The sequence below is a fragment of the Lepidochelys olivacea genome (genome assembly GCF_965140295.1).
Source record: "Lepidochelys olivacea isolate rLepOli2 genome assembly, chromosome: 9".
NCBI lineage: Eukaryota > Metazoa > Chordata > Testudines > Cheloniidae > Lepidochelys > Lepidochelys olivacea.
Window position 1 is genome coordinate 6,994,045 of NC_140419.1, and position 27,973 is coordinate 7,022,017.

Genomic DNA, 27,973 nt, shown 5'->3' on the forward strand with positions numbered 1-27,973 from the left:
GGTGGATGAGTTTTGTAGAACACTTTGCCGAGCAGCAGCGTTTGGTGGGTGGTGTTGGTTATTTGTATTGTGGAGGTGCCGAGGCGCCTCACTCACAGACCAGCAGCCGGTTGGGCTACGTGCCGTACAAACACAGAACTAAAAGATGGGCCCTGCCCAAAAGAGCTTTTCTTAGTGGGATTTCTGAATAACTCTCTTGTGTCTGATATCTGATAGCAAGAGACAGCGGCAAGGCCAAGCAGCATGAAAACCAACAGTTGGATCTCGCAGCTCACGGGCTGGGAATCCCCCATGCTGCGGTTTAGGGCTGGAGCAGGAAAGTGGCCCAGTGAAATTCCATTGAAAAGATTCCCTGCCAAGAGCCTGCAGCCTGAGGAGAGTGTGTGGAAGGGCGGAGGTGGGGGAAGTATGTGGAGATGGGGCTGGGCATGGGGAGGGGAGTGTGTGTGGAAGGGGTGGGGAGATGGGTCTGGGTGTGGGGAGGAGGGGAGTGTGTGTGGAAGAGGGCGGGGAGTGTGTGGTGATAGGGTTGGGGTGGGGAGGAGGGGAGTGTGTGTGTGGAAGAGAGTGGGGAGTGTGGCGATGGGGGTGGGGAGGAGGGGAGTGTGTGGCGATGGGGTTGGGGTGGGGAGGAGGGGAGTGTGTGTGGAAGAGGGTGGGGAGTGTGTGGCGATGGGGTTGGAGTGGGGAGGAGGGGAGTGTGTGTGGAAGAGGGCGGGGAGTGTGTGGCGATGGGGTTGGGGTGGGGAGGAGGGGAGTGTGTGTGTGGCAGAGAGTGGGGAGTGTGGCGATGGGGCTGGGGGTGGGGAGGAGGGGAGTGTGTGGCGATGGGGTTGGGGTGGGGAGGAGGGGAGTGTGTGTGGCGATGGGGTTGGGGTGGGGAGGAGGGGTGTGTGTGTGTGGAAGAGGGCGGGGAGTGTGTGGCGATGGGGTTGGAGTGGGGAGGAGGGGTGTGTGTGTGTGGAAGAGGGCGGGGAGTGTGTGGCGATGGGGTTGGAGTGGGGAGGAGGGGAGTGTGTGTGGAAGAGGGCGGGGAGTGTGTGGCGATGGGGTTGGAGTGGGGAGGAGGGGAGTGTGTGTGGAAGAGGGTGGGGAGTGTGTGGGGGGATGGGGGTGGGGAGGAGGGGAGTGTGTGGAAGGGGGTGGGGAGTGTGTGGGGGGATGGGGGTGGGGAGGAGGGGAGTGTGTGGAAGGGGGTGGGGAGATGGGGCTGGGGGTGGGGAAAGGGGGTGTGGGGAAGCATCACTAACTGCCCTGCAAGCTGGGTGACTATGACTCCCCCACTGAAACCCCCCGGATTTGGGTGGGGGGTAAGGACCCCTCCCCCACACTTGGGAGGGGTGAGGGCCCCACTGAGCTCCTGGGCGACTCCTACAGGTGGAGGATAAGCATGACCCCATTCATGGGGGTGGGAGGGGCTGAGAGGCTCCTCCCTCCCTCCCCCCCATCCAAGAAGACAGGGGTTTGCTTCGCGCGCGAGGCTTTCTGGCCCCTGCTGCGGCCCGTAGGCGACCTCTGCCCCGGAAGGAGAGAGGGAGGCGCTCGGCTCAGCTGGGACATTTAAACGGCACGGAGCGGCGCGGCGGGGGAGCGGCCCGGCCGGTGAGTGACGGGGCCGGCGGGACCCCAGGCCCAGCCGCCGCCGCCCCTGTGGGGGCTCCCCCGGGGCCAGCTGCAGCCCCCCGCCGCTGCTGGTCCCGGCCCGCTGAAGCTCGGGCGCTGCGCCGGGCGCGCTGGGCTCCCGGCCCCGGCCCCGGCGTCTAGCGGAGAGCGGGCGGCTCCGAGCGGGGCCGCCTCTTCCCTGCCGCTCCGAGCTGGGGCGGGCCCGAGACGATTCGGTAGCTGGGGAACGGGTCTCGTTTTTCTCGCCATCCCCTCACCCCAGTAACGCCTGGCCGAGGCGGAGCTAGTCGCACCTTTACGGGCCTGGGCCTCGAGCTCTGCCCCGCGCCCGGCTGGCACGGCGCGGCGTGTGCCGCGCTCCCCCAGCGTGTGGCCATCACAAGACTCTGGTTGTTCAACGCCTTGGCCTGCGACGCGTGTTGCTCCAGCCTGCTCTCACGGGTGGCTCTAGTTTCCCATTGTAAGCAGGGGCAGATGCAATGAGCTCCCTGTTTCCGAGATTAAATTTGATCAAGGAATTATCTTGTTGGGTTCCCTTTAACCCGCTGCTACTTAACGTATCACTTGCTTTTTCTGTTGCCTTCCAACTTGGGATCTCAAAGCACTTTCCACTCATTGCTGCCCCGCATGAGGTGTTGGTATCCCTGCTTTATTGGCAAGACATAGAAGTTAAGGGATTGGTCCACAGCCACTTAGCCAGCCCAGTTATGAAATCTAGAGATGAAACTAAAGAGCTTCAATCTTTAATGCCCAGTATTTTGTTGTAATTAGTGTGTTGCATTGCTGAAAATATGCAATGCACATTTTTAACCCTTTACTGATGCTATTGTAAGAATCTTGTGTTCATAAGTTGATGCAATAATGTTGAAGGCCAGTAGTGGTACACATCCCATTATTTTAAAATAACCCATGCAACTTTCATACTGCATTCTGACTGGTAGGTGTATTAAGTCCTTCCCTGGCTGTTGGGAGAAGTGGAGGAATCTTCCCACCTGCCTTTTGCAAAATGTTTCTTTTTTCACTTCTCCCTCCTGGCTGCTGGAACTGGGGATGCTCTCGACCCCCTTTTGCCCACCTCTAACTGCATCTCACTCAGGGGAGGTCTGAGTCTCTTCTGCTGCTACTCATAGGCAAGGACAGGAGAAAACTGCACTGATGAGGAATTATAACATCTTAAGGAACTCTTAAGATTTGTCACTAATTCTTGCAGTGTAGACCAGTGGTTCTCAAACTTTTGTATTGGTGACCCCTTTCAAACAGCAAGCCTCTAAGTGTGACCCCCCCTTAAAATTAATTTTTTTTTTATATTTAGCACTATTGTAAATGCTGGAGGTGAAGTGGGGTTTGGGGTGGAGGCTGACAGTTCATGACCCCCATGTAATAACCTCATGATCCCCTGAGGGACCCCCAATTTGAGAACCAATGGTGTAGACCTACCTTTTTGAGGGTTTTTATAATAACTCTGGTGGTAAGATAATCTTGCAGTCAAGTAGAAAAGCCTACCTATGCCAGGGTAAATGGAAAATTTTAGGAAGAGATGCAAAATTGCACAGGGAATTTTTCCTGTTTATGCAGGGATTTATTTTCACTTTGTATTGCATTGTGAAGACTACTCACATACTTGCTCAATTTCTTCAGTAAATCAAGTTGCAATGTATACTCTTACTCCGAAAGGGCAAAAGTCAGCACACTGTGGAGAAACGTAGTTCCACAAACCTCCGTCTCTGTTGGGCACCCTGTGCCTAAGCAGTGCTGTAGGTGCCGGCAGCTTGCAGAAAGAAGAAAAAGCCAACATGCCTATTCTCATTGTAACTACTACAGTGGGGAAGAGGATGGGCAACTGAGAGGAAAAGTTACAGTATGCATCCGATGAAGTGAGCTGTAGCTCACGAAAGCTTATGCTCAAATAAATTGGTTAGTCTCTAAGGTGCCACAGTATGGAGGGGAGAGAGGGAACCCATTTTCCCCAGTGGAAGCTTTGTGCCAAGGAAGTCCTGCTCTGGGGAACACCTGTGCAGAGTCCTAGACTGTGGAAAGAGGTGTGGGGAAAAGTTTATAAAGACAGTGTTCCTGACTTCATCTGTTTGTTTCTTAGATTCCAGTATTTGCCAATTTTAGCATCCAAGTGGTCCCAGCTAGGCTGTCAAATTCACACCTCAGCAAATGAATAGTTCAGGTGAGGTCACATGTTTGTGGCTGCTATAGTTTGATTTGGAACAGTTAAATACCATGTCAAGTTGTGAGAAATTTGGAGCGAGAGAAAAAATAGTAGTTTTTAAAGCTTTTTCTGGAACGCTGCAGAATGCAGCAAACACTGTGGAGATGCTCCAGTATTGGGCTCCATTATATCGTTTACTGCTTTGAACTTTGCCTTTGGGCATTCTACCAATTAATGGTTTTACCACATCTCTGCCTATAGCTTTGTTGAGTAATAGCTTGGTGAAACATACTTGACTCTGTTTCAGTTCTGCTGCTCAGAAGCTAGAGCAGCTGAAATGAGAGTAAAAGATACTTGATCCTTATACACTTCACCCTGCTGCCATCAAAGCGGAGGTAGTAATGTCTTCTAGAGAAATTAGTCATGGTGAAAACAACAAGCTTATCTACCTTGTACACCAAAAATTGATGAGCCTTTGCAAGATGTTCAGTTATACTAGTGAGTTCACTATATGCCTATTGTATTGAAAGTACATTTATATATGGAAAGAGACACTGGAGTGGACAGTCTTAGAATCTGACGCAAAGCTCTCATGTAGTGTGGCTTCAAAGGCCTACCTGTTGTCAGTCACAGTAGAAAATAAGAAACTATTTTTTGCTTACAGGAAACAAAGTGACGAGATATGTCCTTGTTGTTGAAGCATCTAAACAATTCAGTAAGGATGCAGTTATTTTTGGAGAGACTGACATGGACATGATCAAATTTTACTCCTGATACATCTAATTTGGTACATCTGATACGTCCATCGGTTGCTGCCCTAATTTGCCAAGATTTGTCAGAGGCAAGGAAGAGAGGATTAAAGGAATCATTCAGAATTGGAATGTAATCATTTGGCCCAAGTCTCTTATTTTGGATGGATTATAGCCGGATGTGGTCTGCAGACCATAGTTTGATCACTCCTGGATTACTGATAGTAATTTAATATAGTGTAGCTTCTGATATGGTAATACTACAGTAAAATCTGAACTATTCATCACCTTGGAATTTTTTAAAGATCAAGAAATCCTCGTTCAATAAACTTTTTCACATCTTTGCTAATGTAATCAGTTCTTTGATCCTTTGTTTTGAGACAATAACCCTTTCCCCCCCTGTGTTTGTTTACAACACGTTAAAGTCTGGGCATATTACTGGAATATGGATCACCTGGGATTTGTGAAAGGTGCTTCTTCCCAAATTACCAAAGATGGACTAAGCAAGCCTGCTCTGCCCCAGAAGAATGCTTATGCCAGGCTTGTGCAAAAGCACCATAGCGGTAGATTCCGATCCTATTTAAATCACATTGCACAGAAGATACAGCTAGAAGAGAGCAGCCTCAATGACACCAATTCGGATGTAGAACCCTCTGTGAAGAGAGGTATGATGAGAGAAGCTCTGGCAAGAAATGGCTTGAATGCACATAGCTATTCACCAATCCAAACATCTCAGTTGGAACAGCCTGCATTTGTAGGATTTGAGAAACTGAATGAAAATAAAAGCCAAGTCTTTGCTAACAGACGGCCTCATGAAAGAGATCCCAGCATCGGTCGAGAAGGAAACCATGAAGCAGAGGAAGATTATTACGTAAAACAGCCTGGACTGGCAACTGACTTGTTAAAAGTGAGTGATGCCTTGGGTGGGAGAGTAACATTGAACAGTCTGAGGCAAGGCACTTCTCTGCAGAAATCTTCTGGGTCTGAAGAAAAGGACGAAGAGGAGGTATGGAAGAACAAACATAAGAAAAGGAACAAGTGTCCTGCCAACCGGGACAGAGCAGATGAATACTTGACTGCTGAGCAGTTTAGTATGGATTTGCCTGCAGCAAATGCCAGGAAAACCAGTCACTTGTCTTCTGGTCAAATTCAAGGTGAGCTGTTCACTGGTTTAAGCTGCTAACAAGCTGTGTGAATGGGGCATCCGTTAATGTAAAATTTTAGGGGCATTGAAAATGATATATTTGTTAATAGGTTTGAGTGGTGTCACATGAGTTACGATTAATCAGCTTCTCTTGCTCCCATTGAAGTTTTCTGGTTTTGACGTTGACACAAAGGGAGAAGGCTTGCGCCCAGCAGTAGTACAGTGGATGTATCTCTTAAACTATTGCATATTGAAAATAGCGCAGGAAAAAATCTGCCTCTGTGTTAGGTTTAAAAAAAATCTCTTGACCACTAGCCCAATGTCAGGCCTTTTTGGTTAAACCCATCTACACCAAGAGGTTAGATTTTTTTCTTGTGCATAGTATTTATGGTGAAACATTTGGATACTTGTGCTAAGGGGCAGTCTGCTGCTGGTGATGATAAACGTCACTACATTAAGTTTACTGTAATAAACCGAGAAGAGCTATCAACTTTACAGTTTGGTAAGTGGGAGTAATGCTTATCACAGCTCACAGTAGAAATCTAATAAATATTTAACATTTGCAAAACTACACCCCATCACTGAACCAGGGTAAATAATATCTGTTTACACTGACTCCCATAATTGAGAAGCTGGGCCCACAGATTCTGTGCCTGGGCTGGTTATCTTTCATGAATTTTGCAAAGATGACTCATATGATTGTGCAAACTGTGCTTAATAGGTCCAGTTCTCTAACAAATACTTACAATTAAGTGCACCATTGGTTGGATGAAATATTTTGGCATGAGTTACAGAAAACACTTTTTGTATTTATTGCATCAGTCTATTCTAACAGAGCAATTTTCTATTGTATTCTACTTTTTCAGTGAACTGGCAGCTTTTGAAAAAACTTGGATGTTTACTTCAGGAGCTTCAAGTTGTTAGTAGTATAGACCATTTCACGCTAGCAGAGGTAGCAGTTCTGCCATGCTGCAAAATACCTAATAATTCCTTGGTATGAGATGCTCTCTATGGCAGGGTTCCCAGACACACTGATTTTTTGCTTCAAAGCTAAGATTTAAAAACCAACTTATTTTAAAAATTTGCACCCTAGTCACAACCATTCTTGCTCTCTTGCAAAGCAAACAGGCCATTAAGGGACCTTTGTCTTTGAACCCCAGTGAAATGGGAAGAGTTTGTTAGGTACATTCGCCTCTGTTCCATACATCGTAGTGTTTATACAGTTACCTGACTTCTACTTCACTCTGACCTGAGGCCCATGCTAAAACGACAAAACCTCTTTCTAGAACAGGTCTCTCCCACCTAGCTAAGTTTAAGCATGGTCTGATTGGAGAGCTGCCTCAGATAACTTGCTGTATAAGCAAAGTTTCAACAGGCATCTGCTCCCCATATTCCCCATCACACCCAAAGACAGACAGACAGCCTCCCTTGAGACTCTTGTTAGAGTAACAGGATTGTCTCTTGGGCTGAGATAAGCAAAAGGATTTGTATTCCAGGTTGTCACTGAGTCATGGTGCAACATGTTTTGTTTAGAGATTATACAGAAATCTACCCCATAATGTACAACAATAACAAATGGTTCTCATAGTTTTTACTCTTTTTCTCTTTGCAAAGGATCACTGTCATAACAAAAAACAACAAAAGGGCAGTTTTAAAAATAATATTGTGGGGCTTGTGTACATGGTGTATTCCATTGCACTAGGGGGGTGTAAATTCTAATGCACACTAGCATACTGTGCACTAACTGGCCTGTCGGGATCCTGCTGGTATGCACTAGGAGTTCCCTAGTGAGTGTTAATGTCCTCCTGTTTCAAACAGGACTACAATAATTTGCACCATCAGGCTCCATGCGGGCCGGTTAGAGTGCCGCACACTAGACCTGACACCCCTCTAGGGTGGATTAACCTACTACATAGAAAAGCCCTTAGATTTTATGTTCTTTCTGTTTCAATAAATTTACTTTTCAAGTTATGTAGTTTATTTTTCACAGATTACTGCACTAGCATAATGAAACTACATTGGTCTGTGAATCCCCAGTTTCCTTTTGTTAAGTATCAGAGGGGTAGCTGTGTTAGTCTGTATCCACAAATACAACAAGGAGTCCGGTGGCACCTTAAAGACTAACAGATTTATTTGGGCATAAGCTTTTGTGGGTAAAAAACCCACTTCAGATGCATGGAGTGAAAATTACAGATGCAGGCATAAATATACTGGCACATGAAGAGAAGGGAGTTAATTTACAAGGGAAGAATCAGTGTTGACATGACCAATTCAGTGAGGGTGGATGTTGTCCACCCCCAGTAATTGAGGAGGAGGTGTCAATACCAAGAGAGGGAAAATTGCTTTTGTAGTGAGCCAGCCACTTTTCCTTTTGTTGTTTTTTATGAACTAGGGTATCTGGGATTCCGAGGCTGCAGGAGAATATAATCTTACCCCTAAGCCCCTTCCCCTCCAACCAAACCCTGTTTTACATGGAGACTAAAGAAATCTATAGATATTTGCAGTAAATCTTGTTAAGTCTTCAGGTGGTTTAAAAGAAACTCCTTGCTGGAGCATCCAGGGGTTTAAGTACTTGATGATTTCCCTTTTTTTTTTTATTCATGGTAGTTGCAAGAAACAGATTTATTGCAAGTATAGCCATTAACACTCTGGAGGCCAAATTTTTCAACATTGGGTAATTAGTTAGTCTTTTAAATCCATATTTAGGCACCTAAGCAGAAGAGGTATGATTTTCGAAAATGGTGAGCTCCTGCAGACTTCCGTAGGAGCTGGGCAGTTGTGTGAAACCACTGAAAATCAGTTCTTTATTTAGGAGCCTAAATGTAAGTACCCAGGTTAGAAAATTTAGGCCTTAAAGTTAGTAGACCTCAAAGGCAACATGTGGCTTCCCCAACTGGAAGAGGTTATTGTTGAGCAAATAAGTTCCCAACGATTGTGGTGTAATCTTGTGGAAGGCTGATGTCACAAGAAGGGTGCAGGTGACTCCAGGCATGGCAGTGCACCAAGCATTCCTGCGTGATATGGAAGTGGATTCTTGCAAAAAGATATACATCATGGGAAACCTCCTTTCCATTGCTGCTGTGTATTTTAACACTCTTGTTGAAGTGAAATGAAGAGTATGCAACATGCAGCCTTTTCTGTTTACCAGAATTCACAGCTACCAGATCATGGTATCCGATTAACTTTCCCTCACTTCAAAGCTCATCTTTTCCTAATGTTCTTGGTGGTGGGCCTATCAGTTTGTGAGACCAGGTGTCTGGTTTGATCACTGTGTAAATCAGAGCTTCTGAAATTATGGTCCATGAAGCTACTTCTGTAATTATGGTGAAGCATATGGTAAAGCAGTGATGTTGCTTCACAAATATTAATTCAGTTCAGGATGCTTTAGTTTTTCCAGAGGTGCTTATACAAACTGATTTTAAAATTGTGCATCATTCTCCAACTTACGTGGCTGCTTCATATCCTCTTTTGTTAGTCGTTTCTTCAGCACAAACTCAGGCAGGATCAAATTTGCAGCTCACCCTAAAATTGAAGGAGCTGTAAACATGTGGGAGGCCAGATGGAACTTCAGCATGAACTGGAGTCTGAAGGCAATGAAGGGGATTCACTGCTAGCAAAAAGAAAGCCTTTTAGCTAGAGAAAAGAAAACAGCTAAGATATAAAATGGATAAAGGTTACTAAACAGTCTTTTCACTGCACTAAAGCTGAGTTTATCTTTATCTTGTCTCATATATTATCTGTGTTACCTTTTCAATTAACCCGGCATTGCAGATGTCTCAGTAAAGGTGTGGGATTGTCTCCAAGAGGTTCTGTGGGCCACATTATAGAAGCTGCTTGAGCTCAGCTAGTTTAAATCCAGTAAGTGGCTTTATTTTTTATGATGCTGTCTTCAGAGCTCTGTACTGTGAGATTCCATGCCTTACTATATGGGGATGGAACCCATTTCAAAGCAAGGAGGTGTTCAGAAAGTGTGAACATACTATGACCGAAACCCCCCTGGGAACTGCCAACTGATGTGCTGGGACTACCTTTCAGCCTATTTTCCCTAGCAGCTTGGGACTTCAGAACCCTGCCTGGTTGTGCCAGACACGCTTGCCTGTTACAACCACAGCCCCAGGTCTGAACCACGTCCCTCAAAAGCTGCAGGCTTAACTGAAAACAGCTTAAGAAGTGTTCCTGTCTCCAACACTCAGATTTCCAGCTCCCAATGGGGTCCAAACCCCAAATAAATCCTTTTACCCTGTATAAAGCTTATACAGGGTAAACTCATGAATCGTTCGCTCTCTGAAACATAGATAGAGAGATATGCACAGCTGTTTGCCCCCCCCCCCAGGTATTAATACATGCTGTGGGTTAATTAATAAGTAAAAAGTGCTTTTTATTAAATACAAAAAGTAGGATTTAAGTGGTTCCAAGTAATAACAGAAAGAACAAAGTAAATTACCAAACAAAATAAAATAAAACATGCAAGTTTATGCTTAATACAGTAAGAAAGTGATTACAGATGAAATCTCGCCCTTAGAAATGTTCCAGTAGCTTCTTTCTAGCCTCCTTCTAGTCTGGGTCCAGCAATCACTCACACTGTCCTTTGTTCCAGTCTCTTTCAGATATCCTTTGGGGGTGGAGAGGTTATCTCTTGAGCCAGCTGAAGACCAAATGGAGGGGTCTCCCAGGGGCTTAAATAGACTTTCTCTTGTGGGTGGGGACCTCTCTCCTCTCCAGAATCCAGCTCCAAGATGGAGTTTTGGAGTCACATGGGCAAGTTACATGTTCATGAATGACTCAGTTCCTTACCAGCCAGGTCACATCCCAGGAAAGCTCAGATGTGGTTTGACGTCTCCAAGTTCAATGTTAGCTTAAGTGTTTCTTGATTGGTCACTTACTGAGAATAGTCTTTCCTCAGGAAGCTGACCAACTGCTTCACTGAGGCTACTTACAATTAAACAAGTACATTGCAAATATTCATAACTTCGAATACAAAAACGATACATGCATACAAATAGGATGAATATATCCAGTAGATCATAACCTTTACAGAGATATGTTACATGGTATATCTAGCATAAAACATATTCCAGTTATGTCATATTTACTTTCATAAGCATATTTCCATAAAGCATTATGGGGTGCAACGTCACACAAACCACTCTGTTCCAACATTTTAGAGACCTCCCTTCTTCTGCTGAGCTCAGATCTCTTGCTTCAGCAGTTACCTTTAACTGTGCAAAGAGGCTTATGCAGTGCTGCTGCAGCTGTGTTGGTCCCAGGATATTGGAGCGACAAGGTGGGTGGGGTAATATCTTTTATTGGATCAGCTTGTGTTGGTGAGAGACAAGCTTTCTGGGCCCAGACCTGAAGAAGAGCTCTGTGTAAGCTCGAAAGCTTGTCTCTGTCACCAGCAAAAGTTGGTCCAATAAAAGATATTACCTCACACACCTTGTCTCTCTAGTATCCTGGGATGAGCAGGGCTGTGACAACACTGCATACATACTTTTTATTAAAAAAAAGGAGGACTTGTGGCACCTTAGAGACTAACAAATTTATTTGAGCATAAGCTTTCGTGAGCTACAGCTCACTTCATCGGATGCATTCAGTGGAAAATATAGTGGGGAGATTTATATACACAGAGAACATGAAACAATGGGTGTTACCGTACACACTGTAAGGAGAGTGATCAGGTAAGGTGAGCTATTACCAGCAGGAGAGCGGGTGGGGGGCAGAATCCTTTTGTAGTGATAATCAAGGTGGGCCATTTCCAGCAGTTGACAAGAACATCTGAGAAACAGCCGGAGGAAGGGGAATAAACAAGGGGAAATAGTTTTACTTTGTGTAAAGACCCATCCACTCCCAGTCTTTATTCAAGCCTAAGTTAATTGTATCCAGTTTGCAAATTAATTCCAGTTCAGCAGTCTCCTGACAGCAGGATTGTCTGGCTATGTAGACTCCCTCCTCAGGCCCTACGCTACCAGCACTCCCAGCTATTTTCGAGACACCACTGACTTCCTGAGGAAACTACAATCCATCGGTGATCTTCATGAAAACACCATCCTGGCCACTATGGATGTAGAAGCCCTCTAAACCAACATTCCACACAAAGATGGACTACAAGCCGTTAGGAACAGTATCCCCGATAATGTCACGGCAAACCTGGTGGCTGGACTTTGTGACTTTGTCCTCACCCATAACTATTTCACATTTGGGGACAATGTATACCTACAAATCAGCGGCACTGCCATGGGTACCCACATGGCCCCACAGTATGCCAACATTTTTATGGCTGACTTAGAACAACGCTTCCTCAGCTCTCGTCCCCTAATGCCCCTACTCTACTTGCGCTACATTGATGACATCTTCATCATCTGGACCCATGGAAAAGAAGCCCTTGAGGAATTCCACCATGATTTCAACAATTTCCATCCCACTATCAACCTCAGCCTGGACCAGTCCACACAAGAGATCCACTTCCTGGACACAACAGTGCTAATAAGCGATGGTCACATAAACACCACGCTATACTGGAAACCTACTGACCGCTCTGCTTACCTACATGCCTCCAGCTTTCACCCAGACCACACCACATGATCCATTGTCTACAGCCAAGCTCTACGATACAACCACATTTTCTCCAACCCCTCAGACAGAGACAAACACCCACAAGATCTCTATCAAGCATTCTTACAACTACAGTACCCACCTGCTGAAGTGAAGTAACAGATTGACAGAGCCAGAAGAGTACCCAGAAGTCACCTACTACAGGACAGGCCCAACAAAGAAAATAACAGAACGCCACTAGCCGTCACCTTCAGCCCCCAACTAAAACCTCTCCAATGCATCATCAAGGATCTACAACCTACCCTGAAGGATGACCCATCACTCTCACAGATCTTGGGAGACAGGCCAGTCCTTGCTTACAGACGGCCCCCCAACCTGAAGCGAATACTCACCAGCAACCACACAACAGAACCACTAACCCAGGAACCTATCCTTGCAACAAAGCCCGTTGCCAACTGTGTCCACATATCTATTCAGGAGACACCATCATAGGGCCTAATCACATCAACCACACTATCAGAGGCTCGTTCACCTGCACATCTACCAATGTGATATATGCCATCATGTGCCAGCAATGCCCCTCTGCCATGTACATTGGTCAAACTGGACAGTCTCTACGTAAAAGAATAAATGGACACAAATCAGACGTCAAGAATTATAACATTCAAAAACCAGTTGGAGAATACTTCAATCTCTTTGGTCACTCGATTTCTGACCTAAAAGTGGCAATTCTTCAACAAAAAAACTTCAAAAACAGACTCCAATAAGAGACTGCTGAATTGGAATTAATTTGCAAACTGGATACAATTAATTTAGGCTTGAATAAGGACTGGGAGTGGATGGGTCATTACACAAAGTAAAACTATTTCCCCGTGTTTATTCCCTCCCGCTCCCCCCCCCACTGTTCCTCACACGTTCTTGTCAAGTGCTGGAAATGGCCCACCGTGATTATCACTACAAAAGGTCCCCCCCCAACCCCGCTCTCCTGCTGGTAATAGCTCACCTTACCTGATCACTCTCGTTACAGTGTATATGGTAACACCCATTGTTTCATGTTCTTTGTGTGTATAAATCTCCCCACTGTATTTTCCACTGAATGCATCCAATGAAGTGGGCTGTAGCTCACGAAAGCTTATGCTCGAATAAATCTTTTAGTCTCTAAGGTGCCACAAGTCCTCCTTTTCCTTTTGCGGATACAGACTAACATGGCTGCTACTCTGAAACCTTTTTATTGCCATCCTTAGCAGTATACAACATAATGAATGACATGGAAAATGTGACTTCGGAAATCCTATTTATTCTCCCACGATTCAAGTTCAAGGTGACGTAATGAAATTGAAAGGTAGCACATTTAATACTTGATTGAAGGAAGCACTGTTTTACGTGATTCAGGGTTAACATGTGGAACTCATGGTCACAAGACATCAAGGTTGAGACCTTAGCCGGCTTCAGAACCGGCTATGGATAATGAGACCATCCACAGTTTCAGTCGAAAGGATTAGAAGAAATAATCCAAAACCTTGGGAAGGAAGGAAGTAAACCATCATGTTTCATGGCATAAACTAATATTTAAATGAGTGATTAGGAGAATATGGGATATGGGCAGGTTGTTACATAACAGGACACTTGGTTCTTATAACATCCTCCAGCATGGATAAAAAATTGATTTTTTTTTAACTAAAAAGATCAGTTTATTTTAAATTGGATTTTTTTTTAGAATGTAAGAACATAAGAATGACCATACTGGGTCAGACCAATGGTCCGGCTAGCCCAGTGTCCTGTCTTCTCACAGTGGCCAATGCCAGGTGCTTCAAAGAGAATGAATGGATCATGGCAGTCATCAAATGATTCATTCCCTGTCGTCCGCTCCCAGCTTCTCACAGTCAGAGGCTTAGGACACCCACAGCATGGGTTTGTATCCCTGACCATTTCACCATAGCCGTTGATGGCCCTATCCTCCATGAATTTATTTAATTATTTTTCGAATCCAGTTATAGTTTTGGCCTTCACAACATCCCGTGCCAACAAGTTCTACAGGTTGACTGTGCGTTGTGTGAAGAAGTACTTCCTTTTGTTTGTTTTAAACCTGCTGCCTATTCATTTAATTGTGTGACCCCTGATTCTTGTGTTATGTAAAGGAATAAATAACACTTTCTCCACATATTCACTTTCTCCACACCATTCATGATTTTATAGATCTCTATCATATTCCCCCCCTCAGTCATCTCTTTTCCAAGACAAATAGTCCTGGTCTTTTTAATCTCTCCTCATATGGAAGCTGTTCCATACCCTTAATAATTTTTGTTGCCCTTTTCTGTACCTTTCCTATTTCTCATATATCTGTTTTGAGATGAGGTGACCAGAGCTGCACGCAGTATTCAAGGTGTGGGCATGCTATAGGTTTATATAGAGGCATTATAACATTTACTGACTTATCTATCCCTTTCGAAATGGTTCCTAACTTTCTGTTAGCTTGTTTGACTACTGCTGCACGTTGAGTGGATGTTTTCAGAGAACTATCCGCAGTGACTCCAAGATCTTTCTTGAGTGGTAACAGCTAATTTAGAGCCCATCAATTTGTATGTATAGTTGTGCATTACTTTGCATTTATCAACAATGAATTTCATCTGCCATTTTGTTGCCCAGTTACCTAGTTTTGTGAGATTGCTTTGTAACTCTTCGCAGTCAACTTTGGACTTAACTATCTTGAGTAATTTTGTACCATCTGCAAACTTTACCACCTCATTATTTACCCGTTTGTCCAGATCATTTATCAATATGTTGAGCAGCATTGCTCCCAATACAGATCCCTGGGGAACTGCCGTTGTTTACTTCTCTCCATTCTGAAAACTTTATTCTTACCTTTTTCCTCCGGTCTTTTAACCAGTTACTGATCCATAAGAGGACCCTCCCTCTTGTCCCATGACTGCTTAGTTTGCGTAAGAATCTTTGGTGAAGGACCTTGTCAGAGGCTTTCTGAAAGTCCAAGTACACTGTATCACCCTTGTCCACATGTTTGTTGATCTCCTCAAAGAATTATAATAGACTTTTGAGGCATAACTTCCCTTTACTATATATCTGATAAGTCTGTTCTTTACTATGGTTTCATCCAATTTGCCTGGTACTGAAATTAGGTTCACCAGCCGGTAATAGCCAGGATTGCCTCTGGGGCCTTTTAAAAAAAATTGGCATCACATCAGCTCTCCTCCAGTCATCTGGTACAGAAGCTGATTTAAATGATGGGTTACATACCACAGTTAGTAGTTCTGCAGTTTCATACTTGAGTTCCTTCAGAACTCTTGGGTGAATACCATCTGGTTCTGTTGCCTTAGTACGGCTTAATGTATCAGGTTGTTCAAAACCTCCTTTATTGACACCAGTCAGAGGCATAATCTAAAAAGAATGGCTCGCGTGTAGGAATCCCCCTCACATCCTCTGCAGTGAAGAACAGTGCAAAGAATTAATTTAGCTTCTCCACAAAGGCGTTGTCTTCCTTGAGTGCTCCTTTAGCACCTCAATTGTCCAGTGGCCCCACTGATTGGCAGGCTTCCTGCTTCTGGAATACTTAAAAACATTTTTTGCTGTTAGTTTTTGTGTCTTTTGTTAGTTGCTCTTCATACTCTTTTTTTTTTTGGTTTGCCTAATTATACTTTTACACTAGACTTGACAGAGATGATACTCCTTTCTCTTTTAATTTAAATTATGTATAGGTTTATTTTTTTAAAAGTAAGCCTATTTAAAATTGTCAACTTATGTTAAGCCATGCATTTATCATCTCTTGAAATCATCTAAATTAAATACTAAGCAGTACATGTTTGCTGCCACGTTTTAAAGAAAGTTCCACCTGTTCAGTGGTTTGTGGCTGGCAAAGCACCTGGACTCAGAGTTTGTTGAGGTGATACCCAAGTTTTTGTCAGTAATAGCCTCTTCTGTAGGTGAAGAGAGAATATTTTCTTCATTTCAGCTTATTCAACTAGTCCAATTCAGTGACTAGTTTGTTCAGAGTTAAGAAACCCAACTGGGCATTGAAAAAAGCAGGAAACTTGTTTTCCTCCTTTAATCTTTAGATAAAGCGGGGCACAAACCTTCGGTAGTATCCTGCCATCCCAATAAAGGCTTGGACCTGCTTTTTGGTGTGGGGAGCGGGCCAGTCTCTGATCACCTCCACCTTGGCTGGTTCCGGCTTTAGGCAGCCGCTCCCCACCCGATGGCCCAGGTAAGATACTTCAGCCATCCCCAGCTTGCACTTCTCTGCTTTTACAGTCAGCCCAGCCCCCTGGAGTCGGTCCAGCACTTGTCTAACCTGGGACACGTGGTCCTCCCAGGTCTGGCTAAAGACACAGATGTCATCAATATACGCCATGGCAAAACTCTCCATCCCCCTCAGGAGCTGGTCCACTAGGCGCTGGAAGGTGGCCAGCGCTCCCTTGAGGCCGAAAGGCAGGGTCAGGAACTCATAGAGCCCCAGAGGGGTGATAAAGGCCGATTTCAGCCGGGCATCTGCATCCAGCGGCACTTGCCAGTAGCCCTTTGTAAGGTCCATGGTGGTAAGGTACCGAGCTCCTCCCAGCTTGTCTAGGAGCTCGTCTGGCCTGGGCATGGGGTAGGCGTCAGATACAGTGATGGCATTGAGCTTCCGATAGTCCAACACAGAACTGGACTGACCCGTCCTTTTTGGGGACCAGCACCACCAGCGAGGCCCAAGGGCTGGCAGATGGCTGGATCACCCCCAAAGCCAGCATGTCCTGGACCTCTCTTTCCAGGTCCTGAGCAGTTTTCCCTGTGACTCGGAAGGGGGAGCATCTTATCGGTGGGTGTGACCCTGTCTGCAGCCGGTGGACAGTCAGATTAGTGCGTCCAGGCTGGTTGGAAAGCAGCTGTCGGTAGGGATGCAGCACCCCCCTGACCTCAGCTTGCTGGGCAGGGGTTAGCTGATCCGAGAGGGGAATTGTTTCCAGGGAAGAACCAGCTTTGGTCCCAGGGAATAGATCTACTAAAGGGTCATCTCGCTGCTCCTCCCACTGTCCACACACGGCCAACACCACATTCCCCCTGCATAATATGGCTTTATCATATTCACATGGTACACCCGGCGGTGGTGCGGCCGGCTTGACAGCTCCACCACATAGTTTACCTCATTGAGCTGCTTGACAACCTTGAAAGGGCCCTCCCAGGCGGCCTGTAGTTCTTTCTCACGGGGATGAGAACCATCACCTGATCCCCGGTGGCGTAGGCACGGGCCCACGCCGTGCGGTCATACCAGACCTTCTGCTTCCTCTGGGCTCTGGCCAGATTCTCCCTGGCCAGGCCCATGAGTTCAGCCAGTCTCTCTCGGAAGATCAGGACATACTCCACCACTGACTCTCCATTGGGAGTGGCCTTCCCCTCCCATTCGTCTCTCATCAGGTCCAGGGGGCCCCTCACCCTCCTGCCATATAACAGTTCGAAAGGCGAAAATCCGGTAGACTCCTGGGACACCTCCCTGTACGCGAACAGCAGGTGAGGTAAGTACTTGTCCCAATCCTGCGGGTGCTGGTTCATAAAGGTTTTCAGCATCATCTTTAGCGTCCCGTTAAACCTCTCCACCAGCCCATTGGACTGGGGGTGATAAGCTGAGGCCCAGTCGTGCTGGACCCCACATTTCTCCCACAAGCACCGGAGCAGGGCCGACATGAAGTTGGAGCCTTGGTCTGTCAAGACTTCCTTGGGGAACCCCACTTGGCTGAAAATGGTCAGGAGTGCATCGGCCACGGTGTCTGCTTCAATGGAAGCTAAGGGCACTGCCTTGGGGTAGCGGGTGGCAAAATCCACCACCAGAATGTATTTCTTCCCCGACCGGGTCGTCTTGCTGAGAGGCCCCACGATGTCCATGGCCACCTTCTGGAAAGGCTCCTCTATGATGGGCAAAGGTCTCAAAGCTGCTTTCCCCTTGTCCCGGGCCTTCCCCACCCTCTGACAGGGGTCACAGGATCGGCAATACTGCCGGACCGTGGTAAAGACCCCGGGCCAGTAAAAGTTCTGTAGCAACCTCTGCCGGGTGCGCCGGATTCCCTGGTGCCCTGCGAAGGGGATGTCATGGGCCAGGTACAGGAGCTTGCAGCAATACTTCTGGGGGACCACCAGCTGCCTCCTTATTCCACAGGACTCTACTTCCCTTGTGGGAGCCCGGTACAGGAACCCCTTCTCCCACAGGAACCTCTCCTGGCAGCCTCGCCTCATGGTCCGTACCACACCGAGGTCGGCCAGGTCCCTGAGCTTCCGCAAAAACGGATCTTTCCTCAACTCGGCCTGGAACTCAGCGGCTGGGGAAGGGATGGGGCCCGGTTCCCCCTCAGTGGCCAGGTCTGAGGCCTCCGCCTCTCTGAGCTGTGCCCCTCAGCCCTCCCTCCCCACCAGGGAAGGGTCCTGTGCCTCCGGTGTGGTACCCTCCCCGAGGTCAGGGTGCAGTGCCCCTCGCCGGCTCTGGCTACGGGTCACAACCAGGGCGGTCTGGGGCTTGCTTGGCGAGTCCTCTAGGTCTCCCCCCATCAAAACTTCAGTGGGCAAATGGTGATGTACCCCCACATCCTTGGGGCCCTCCTTGGCCCCCCATTTTAGGTGTACCCTTGCCAAGGGCACCTTAAATGGGGTCCTGCCCACCCCTGTCAGGGTCAGGTAGGTGTTTGGCACCACCCGATCTGGGGCCACCACCTCGGGCCGGGCCAGCGTCACCTCCGCGCCCGTATCCCAGTATCCATTGACCTTCCTCCCATCCACCTCCAGGGGAACAAGGCACTCTCTCCGGAGGAACAGCCCCGCGCCCACCCTGTAAACTGAGCACCCTGAGTCCAGAGCCTCCAGCCCTCTGGCAGAGCTGGCCTGGGGTACTCTTCCCTCCTGAGCAGGTGGTAAACTGGTAGCCCCCCTTTCCTGGGTCGTCTGCCCCTCGTCCAGCTGGGTCCCTACCCAGTTAACCCTGGGTAGGTTGGGTCTGCTCAGTTTGTCCCTGAGCCCGGGGCACTGGGACCGTACGTGGCCTCTCTGGCCACAGTGATAGCAGCTCAGGTCACGTTGGTCCCCTCGAGCGGGTCGGAGGGGCCCAACGCCAGGTGTTCCCCTTTGGAGGGGGTTCTCCCTATTTCCCCGCTGGGAGGCCTCATGGTGACTCTCTCTCTCTGCATCGGGGGGGGCCTGTCCTTTTGGGACTCCTCCCGGCTACCCCCGACCGACTGTTCACAAACTCGTCGGCCAGCTGCCCTGCGTGTTGGAGGTTCTCAAGCTTTTTGTCCACCAACCACAGCCTCAGGTTGGAAGGGCACGGTTCATACAGTTGCTCCAGTACGATTAGGTCAAGCAGGTCCTCTTTAGCTTGGGCCCCAGCTGTCCACTTGCGGGCATGTCCCTGCATCCAGTTGACCAGTTGTAGGTAGGTGACCTCAGGCGTTTTACGCTGACTCCGGAACCTTCTCTGGTACATCTTGGGGGTCAGCCCAAACTCACGGAGCAGGGCCTGTTTGAACAGTTCAGAGTCCTCTGTCTCCGCCCCTGTCATTCGGCTGTACACCTCCACGGCTTTGGGGTCCAGTAAGGGGGTGAGGAACTGGAGCCTGTCTGGAGCCTGTCAACCCTGTGCATCTCGCAGGCATTCTCAAAGGCCGTCAGGAAGCTATCTATGTCCTCCCCCTCCTTCCGCTGGGCCAGGAAGCACTTATCAAAGTTCCTTGCAGTCTTGGGTCCCCCCTCACTCACCACAGCCAGAGCCCCACTGCTCCTCAGCCTGGCCAGCTCCAGTTCATGCTGTCTTTGTTTCTCCTTCTCCTGACATTCCCGCTCCTTCTCCTCCTGTTCATGTGGACGTTGTTTCTCCTTCTCCTCCTGCTCATGTTGATGTTGTTTCTCCTCATGTTGACATTGTTTTTCATGATCCTCCAGCTCCCTCATTTTCATCTCCCTCTCCCATTCCAGCCGCCTCCGCTCCAGGGATAGGGAGCTCCGCCGGGAGGATCCCCTGCTGGCTGCCGGGGTCAGGGTGCCCTCAGTATTTGCTGGGCTTCCCCCTCCCCCTCCCCCAGGCATAGATAGGAAGGGTCTTGGGATGTCCTTGGCAGCAGTCTGACCCCTCCTAGCCCGGTCAGGCCCCAGGGCCCACGCTGCGTCTGCCGGGCGGCTTCCCTCAGGGACAGGGATCGGATCATCCAAGTGATCCCTCTCCTCTAACTGGGCAATCAGCTGTTCCTTGGTGGACTTCCCAATGTGCAGCCCTCTCTGCCTGCACAGCTCCACCAGGTCGCTCTTAAGGCGTTTAGCGTACATCTCCCTGCTGGCCACTCGCAGGCCGGGCAGCTTTCCAGTTTCCAGGAAAAGCCCTTAGTGTGCCAGTCCTCCTTGAGGTCACCGACTCTTTGCCAGGGTCGAGCTGCAGACTCCTCCGCCCCTGGGACCGCTCGCTGCAATCCCCCGGGGGACCCTGTTACTGCAAAAGTCCTTCTCTCTGGTCACACACTCCCGGGGTTAACCGCCCCCTGAAACCGTCTCTCTCTGAATCTTCAGCACGCCTGGTCCCCGTCAATCCCCCTTCGTTTTACTGTTCCCCAGTCACTTACTGCAGGAAGCGCCGTTCACGGGGTGCAGTAGATCCCACCTCTGCTACCAGTTGTCACGGAGTGTGGGGGAGTCCAGGCCCTGCACCCCTCTTCCTGGGATCCACTGAGACTCTCAGCCAGCCAGTAATACAGAAGGTTTATTGGACAACAGGAACACAGTCCACAACAGAGCTTGTGGGTACACCCAGGACCCCTCAGTCAAGTCCTTCTGTGGGAGCAGGGAGCTTAGACCCCAGCCCTGGGGTTCCCTGTGTTCCTCCACCCAGCCCCAAACTGAAAACTAAACCCACCCAGCAGGTTCCCTGCTGCAGCCTCTGGTCCACATTCCTGGGCAGAGGTGTCACCTCCCCCTCCCCCTCCTGGCTCAGGTGACAGGCTCTCAGGTTTCCCATCCCCAGGGCACATTCCCAGGTCAACACTCCCCCATCCCTGCTAAGTCACATCGTAACAGTTTAACACCTTTATTTTCAGGAGGCAGTAGATCTAGATGAAGGTGCTATTTCAGTTGTAGCTTTTGGATGATGGCTCTACATTTTCCAGACAGAAGACAATTTTGGGGCTATTTATTGTGGCGTTAGAAGGTGCAGGAGGGGTGGTAGGCTTGGAACACCCCTGGCAGACAGCTTTCCTGGATGAGTAATGGAGGCAGTCAAATAATGCATGTCCTGGTGAGGTGGGAAATTTCAGTTTTTTGCCTCTATTTCCAGATACTGTTGTAGCTTTCATATTGCTTGTGTCCCTCATAAGGGAGCTCTGCTATAAAAAAGAGCCACAAATTCATATGAACTCTGCTTTTCTGTCAGGGTGCACTTCTTTAAGATAACTTTAAAAAGCCTACTAGTTCTTATGTGATGGATATCAGCACTTCAGAAATGCTGTTATCTCTCTCTTATCTACCTGGCATCAGTAAATATGAGCATGTAACCTAGTGGAGGCTGCAGAGTCTGTTCAGTAGAATGGAGAATGCCAGTTGCTGTGGAAATCTTGTAAGTGCAAATAATCTTCTTCTCTAGATCCAATTTATTATTCTACAGATGACGTTAATCTCTGTAATAAGATATGGGAAAGGGGGGAAAGTGGATTTACGCTATAGTCCTGTCTGAGGCACAGATGAGAAATAGGAAGCTCCTTTCTAATGGTTTAGAAATGAAACATAAATTTCTATGCTGCTCTTGATAGGAGAACGTTGCATTCCTGAGTCTTGTGCAATCGTAATGTTTTTGGCTAACATCAACTGTAGTATCAGTGTTAATGTCTAGGACATGCTCTTTTGGGGAGATTAGATCCTGCTCTTGCAGGGGTTATTGTGGTATGTGATTTAATAACTCTCTTCTGTTTCTGTTACCAGGGTCTCATGTACTCTGTGGCACAATGGGACCAGATTCTGTGGCAGCAGCCCCTAAATTCCACAGTAATATTAATTTATTCTGTTGCCATGAAGTAGCTTTGTTGGCACTCCTGCTGCTCCCACACAAATACCCACAGCTATGGCTCATTGTTGAAAATACTCATTTATGTAAACTTAGGTCATTGTTCAGCCGTGATTATTTGTGTGTGTGTGTGTGTTTTCTCTAGGCTCCCAAGCACCATTTCCAAAATTTTGGCTCCCATAATGTTGTCCAGGTCACCCAGATGAGAACCTCCTTCTTCCCATGAGTACTACGGAAGAGAGGAAACTTAGAGCTGGCTTCAGTAGCTTAACTCCCGACTGCTACGCTGTTCTCCAGCCTGCCTAGCTCACCAGCCTACACCTGTCTCCCTTGCTCCGTTTCTGCAAGCTGGACTCAAGCTCTTGTTCCCCTGATCCCCTGCTGCCTGGCTCCATACACCAGTGCAGGGAGTGTGCACTGTAATCTTGTTTCAGAGTAACAGCCGTGTTAGTCTGTATTCGCAAAAAGAAAAGGAGTACTTGTGGCACCTTAGAGACTAACCAATTTATTAGAGCATAAGCTTTCGTGAGCTACAGCTCACTTCATCAGATGCATATCGTGGAAACTGCAGCAGACTTTATATATACACAGAGAATATGAACCAATACCTCCTCCCACCCCACTGTCCTGCTGGTAATAGCTTATCTAAAGTGTTAACTCCTTCCCGTGGGGAGCTCCTCAGAGCCAGCAACAGTTTCAGGCAGGTTCCGGGCAGTGGGATGGAAAACAAAATGTTGGGTGCCTAGTTGTAGAAAAATAGTGAATTCTGTGGCAGAAATGCTGCATTTCATGGCATCTTGGACAAATGCCATATTATGCAGCCAGAGAACCTCTGGGTCCATATGAGATGCATTGGGCAGTTCACGCTGCTCAGAGCTATTGTTTCAGGCCGTCTGCAGATGCAGGGAGGCAACACTACATTCAGTTCACATTTGTGAGTTCCTTCCTCCTTCTCCCCCATAACGCTAAGGACTGGAAACTTTTTTTTTTAAATTGGAAGGGTAGATTCCGGAGCACAATTCTGCACCAAGTGGTTTAATTCATCAGCCGTAGAATACATGGGGCCTGGCCTGTTACAAGCCTAATGTGAAATCCTGTCTCATCTCTCAAGCCATTCTAACCCTCCTGTGTGTTCCCTCTCCGACTTCTAACGATCCTCTCCTCTTCAGGGCCTCCTGGCTATGTCTGCTACCTCCTCTGCTTACTTCCTTCAAACTGCTGAGAACCCGAGAAACCAAAGAGTGAACTTCCACAGTGTTTTGTTTTTAAATAGTATCCTTCATGAAGTTTTGCACAAGCCTTTTCACAGTGCATCTGCCTTAAGCTAAAGAGAAGAGAGAAACTTGAGAAGATGAGTCAGAGGGAAAGAGGGGGAGTATAGGGTAGCGGAAGCAACAGTAACCCGCATCTTTAGTCAGGAGTCCAAGCCTGAAGGAGTGGAGTCAGCAGGCGGAGTAGGTGGTTAGGAGGTCAGAGGCAGGGTGGAGCAAGTTCACGGAGAGTCCTGAAAATCAGAAGAGCAGCATCCACTCCCTCACAACACAGATGCACTACTTCACTCAGCTGGAGCATGGTAACTATTTTGATAAACTTTTAGCCTATTGCTACTAAATGAGTTTCGTCACGGAACCTTAGTTCAGTGTCTGGAATGGGATCTTTGGTGCTCTCAGATGCTCAGTCACTCTATAACACCAAGCCAGTTTAGGATTTGAATTGCCATTTTTACTGTCCATGAATGACTCAAGCCTAAATCTTGCACAAGTGAGTGTCATGTAGTGGGCATATTATAGGCTTTGGGGCTGTCACTTAAGATGGTGACCTACCACATGAATTTTATTTTCTAAATCACATCCTATATGTAGAGAAAAATATATCACGGCACCTGAGTTTTCAGAGTGCCACTCTGAGCGAAGGGGAGGGAGACCACTTTTACTGGTACTTCTGCACTGAACTCTAGGGATAGATGGGACAATAAATTTCAACACATGTCCTAGTCTAGGTCTGACTTGCAGAAATGAATCATTTATAGACAACATATGCTCCCCAGAATGTGATGTACTGAACTGAGCATGGATCTGGGAGCAAGAGTCTAGCTCTGCTACAGACTTCCTGTGTGGCCATGGTCACGTCATTTACTTTTTTTTTTTTTTTTTTTTTTTGCTATTCCCACCTATAAGATGGTGATGCATCCTACCTCCCTGACCTGTTGAAAAAATGAGGTAAGGTCCTGTCCATGTTACAGCTGGTGAGTTGGTAACCAGTGATAGTGACATGGTCTGCTCTAAGTGTGGTTTGTGGTCATACACCAACCACATGGTTAAAACTCATTTAGGAACCAAGGCAGCAACGGAGTTTCACCCGTGCAAGAGGCCTAAATAAGTACACTGCTGCCTTCCTGCATCCAACTGGTTCAGAACCCTTTTTAGCAATGTGGATGGGACTCCCCAGCCATATTTGTGCATCTTCTTTGTCCAGTCTTCCTGGACAAACCAAAGCATTGTCTCACATGCATGCACAAGCACTGGAAGCATGTTCTTCTGGCGCTTTCCTGTTGCTGCAGGGTGGGATAGCAGTCCAGATTTTTCCCAGAATGCACTGATACCCAGTTGCCTAACTGCACTTGTAGGTATTATGGTACAAACATGGTGATGAGGACAGGGAAGCTGCTGTGTAGACAAGCTGAACTGCATCTCTTATCACCAATTATGGTGACCGTGCCGCTGATGAGTTACAATATTATGTTTAAAAGTTGTATGGACAGAGCCTTAGAGTTTAAGTATTATCTCCTCATCTTATTCACCTGAACTTTCCATTGGTTTAGACCAGGGGTGGCCAACCCGGGGCTCCGGAGCCACATGCGGCTCTTCAGAAGTTAACACGCGGCTCCTTGGCTAGGCACCGACTCCGGGGCTGAAGCTACAGGCGCCAACTTCCCAATGGGCCAGGGGGTGCTCACTCCTCAACGCCTGGCTCTGCCAGAGGCCCTGTCCCCACTCCACCCCTTCCTCCCCTGAGCCTGCCGTGCCCTCGCTCCTCCCGCCTCCCCCCCCCCCCAGAGCCTCCTGCATATGACAAAACATCTGATCGGCAGGTGTGGGGAGGGAGGGGGAAGTACTGATCAGCTGGTGGGTGGGATGCATTGGGAGCGGGGCAGCGGATGGGGGCTGCTGACGTATTATGGTGGCTCTTTGGCAATGCACATTGGTAAATTCTGGCTCCTTCTCAGGCTCAGGTTGGCCACTCCTGGGTTAGACAATGTTCACATTTGTGCTGGGGCTGAGTCCTAGTAGCCCATCACAGTCGGTCAAGAAGTGGAAATTGGCTGGCATGGGAACTAATTTTGGCCGATGAATTTTAGTACCCCACTCAGTTTGGTGCCTCTGCATAATGCTTAAGTGTGGGCCGATTCAGTGCATGTAGCTGTAGGTCGGCATTGTTCCTCTGCTTCAAATGGCTGTTAATTAACTTTAAGCTTAAATATGTTCTCTTCTAGCACGGTTTCCTCTTTTCCCTCTAAAAACCCCACAGTGTTGTCATGCAACATGCCTTTCTGTGTTTCCCCTCCACTGCATTCCCTTCCCTTAAAGCTTCCCCTACTTTTAAATTACATTAGGATAATTTCAAAACCTGTGAATAACCTAAGATGTACACTTTTTCATACTTGCAAGCTTTTTGGAAGGTTCACAATGTAACAGTTCAAATTTCTCCTTAACACTAAAATATAATCCTAAATGGATTATAGGAAGAAGTTACCCTGGTCACAAGTTTCTTTGTGCAGCAAGGAATGTGTTGTAGAAATTCCAGTTTGGGATTTCCTCCTTACATTTAATTTGTGAAGAGGGTTTGTGCTAGTGGTAAATAAATTGAGATCTCTCTCAATCAGGCTCTCACTTAGAATATCATGACTTGGATGGCTGGGATTTCACCTTCTAGATTCTGTCTCCTGAAAGTCTGTCTTTACCATAACCATATTTTACTAAATTTACGTACTTCTCAAGTTTCTCCCTTCTGGTGATATACATGGAATCTCTTCTCCCCCTGCTACCTTGTGTTCTGCATTGTCGAGCTGTTGTATTTAATCCACATGCTTCAGGGTATGGTAAAGTTTGTTGTTATATTTCTCTATCAAGACCATTACCAAGAGTTCTGTACTCTTAAATCAGTGCTGAAGGCAATGCTAAAGCACAGTGGTCTTTAAAGCAAGTTAGAATGGAGCTGAATTTACAGGAAATGTGGTAGGTGACTTTAAAAATGCCTCTGTCACTGTGTGACTGACTAACGCAGAATTCTTTTTGACATGGCTTATGATCATTATCTTTTTCTCCTGGTACAGAACTTTTACTCTCTCAGCAGCTTAACCAACAGCTGCCTGTGGTTTTTTAACTTTTCTTTAAAACAACAACAAAAAAGTACTTGGCTGTTACCCTTAGCAAGACATTTAATCTCTTAAATCCTTAAAATATTTTGCAAAACATAAATAGCTAAAGTCACTTTTGACCTGTCTAGAATTAATGTTTGTACTGACATAACTCCCATTTGAGATCACTTTATTGGTGTTTGCCCATATTCTTGCCCATTGTGCGGCTTGATGTAGTGACTTGATACCAGATACTATAGTAGTAACTAAAGTGCTGTGAGACTGAGAGTTGGTAACTTTATTATGTAATATGTCTGATATTGGAAGCCACTGGTAAAACAGAGATTAAAAATTGTGTAACAAACTTTATATACCTCACCTTTTTACAAGTGGTAAAATATTAAAGAGCTTAGAGACTCCTGGGAGCATGAGAAAATATCAAGGTGGCTTTTAAATGGTCATTTTGTTTAAGCAAATGGAATTGGAAAGGGACTTGGATACTACTGCGTCGTGTGCGATATAAAAAAAGCCCTAGGCATACGTTATATGTGACCAGCATAATCGGTGTGGTGCATGTGACTGACCCTTAAACATTAGCATAGCCTGGGAGAATTAATGGGAAAAACCACAGGAGTCAGGCATAGTTTTCATTTGAAATGGAATCCGAGAAATGGGGGTTGTTGCTGATTCTGATTCTCTTGGATAGGTGAATGTTCCAAAAAACATCTCAGGTAGGTGGTATAATTGAGTATTAGGAAATATTTCTTGATGCTAAATGAGGGCAAAGCAGCAGGGAATAATATGTCCTCAGCATAACACTCACATATAGCTATTGGCAGAAAACAGCAAAGCACAGAAAAGGCACTCGTGACGGCTGAACTTTTAAGCCTAGTCTGTACTTGTTACCAGCATAGCTAGACCTGCAAAATCCTCTTTGTATAGACAGAACTTATACTGGTAAAGGAGTGCTTTAGCCAGTGTAGCTTATACTGGTTCTGTGAGTGAAATAAACTATACCAGCAAAAGCATTTTTATATAGCTGTAACTGTGTCTACATAAGGGCTTATGCTAGTAGAAAAAAGCTGGAAAAAAAATTAAAACTATCGACCCCTGACATTGCTATACCAGAAAAAAGTCTAGCGTAGCCCAGTCTTAATGTTGTGATTATAGAAAAGTGCAGCTATGCTCCCGTTGGCAGAATGGCACTTAGTTGTGGTGGGTGTGCGGTTTTTTTTTTTTTTTGGAAAGGGTGATCATAGGCTCCACAATAAACAATAGAATGTTTGAGGTCTACCTGAGGGCTTCATTGTCATCTTGCCAGGAGCCAGAGGGACCAGCCCTCACTTGCATAGAACAGAGCATATTGTCTCTGCTCACC

General features: G+C 46.9%; 1 protein-coding gene across 3 annotated transcripts in view; it reads left to right on the forward strand.

The window, feature by feature from the left end:
* The first annotated feature begins 1,483 nt into the window (after window positions 1-1,483).
* Window positions 1,484-27,973, forward strand: part of DIS3L2 (DIS3 like 3'-5' exoribonuclease 2) — a 280,475-nt gene continuing 253,985 nt past the window's right edge. Inside the window, exons 1-2 of one of the 3 annotated variants that reach the window (XM_084638283.1) lie at window positions 1,502-1,602; window positions 4,446-5,684. In XM_084638283.1, the coding sequence (XP_084494409.1) occupies window positions 4,976-5,684 (709 nt within the window). In that variant the 5' untranslated portion in view covers window positions 1,502-1,602; window positions 4,446-4,975. Of the gene's footprint in view, window positions 1,603-4,445; window positions 5,685-24,440; window positions 24,458-27,973 lie in introns of those variants that run through there. The other 2 variants (XM_084638284.1, XM_084638285.1) reach the window with 2 other exon arrangements.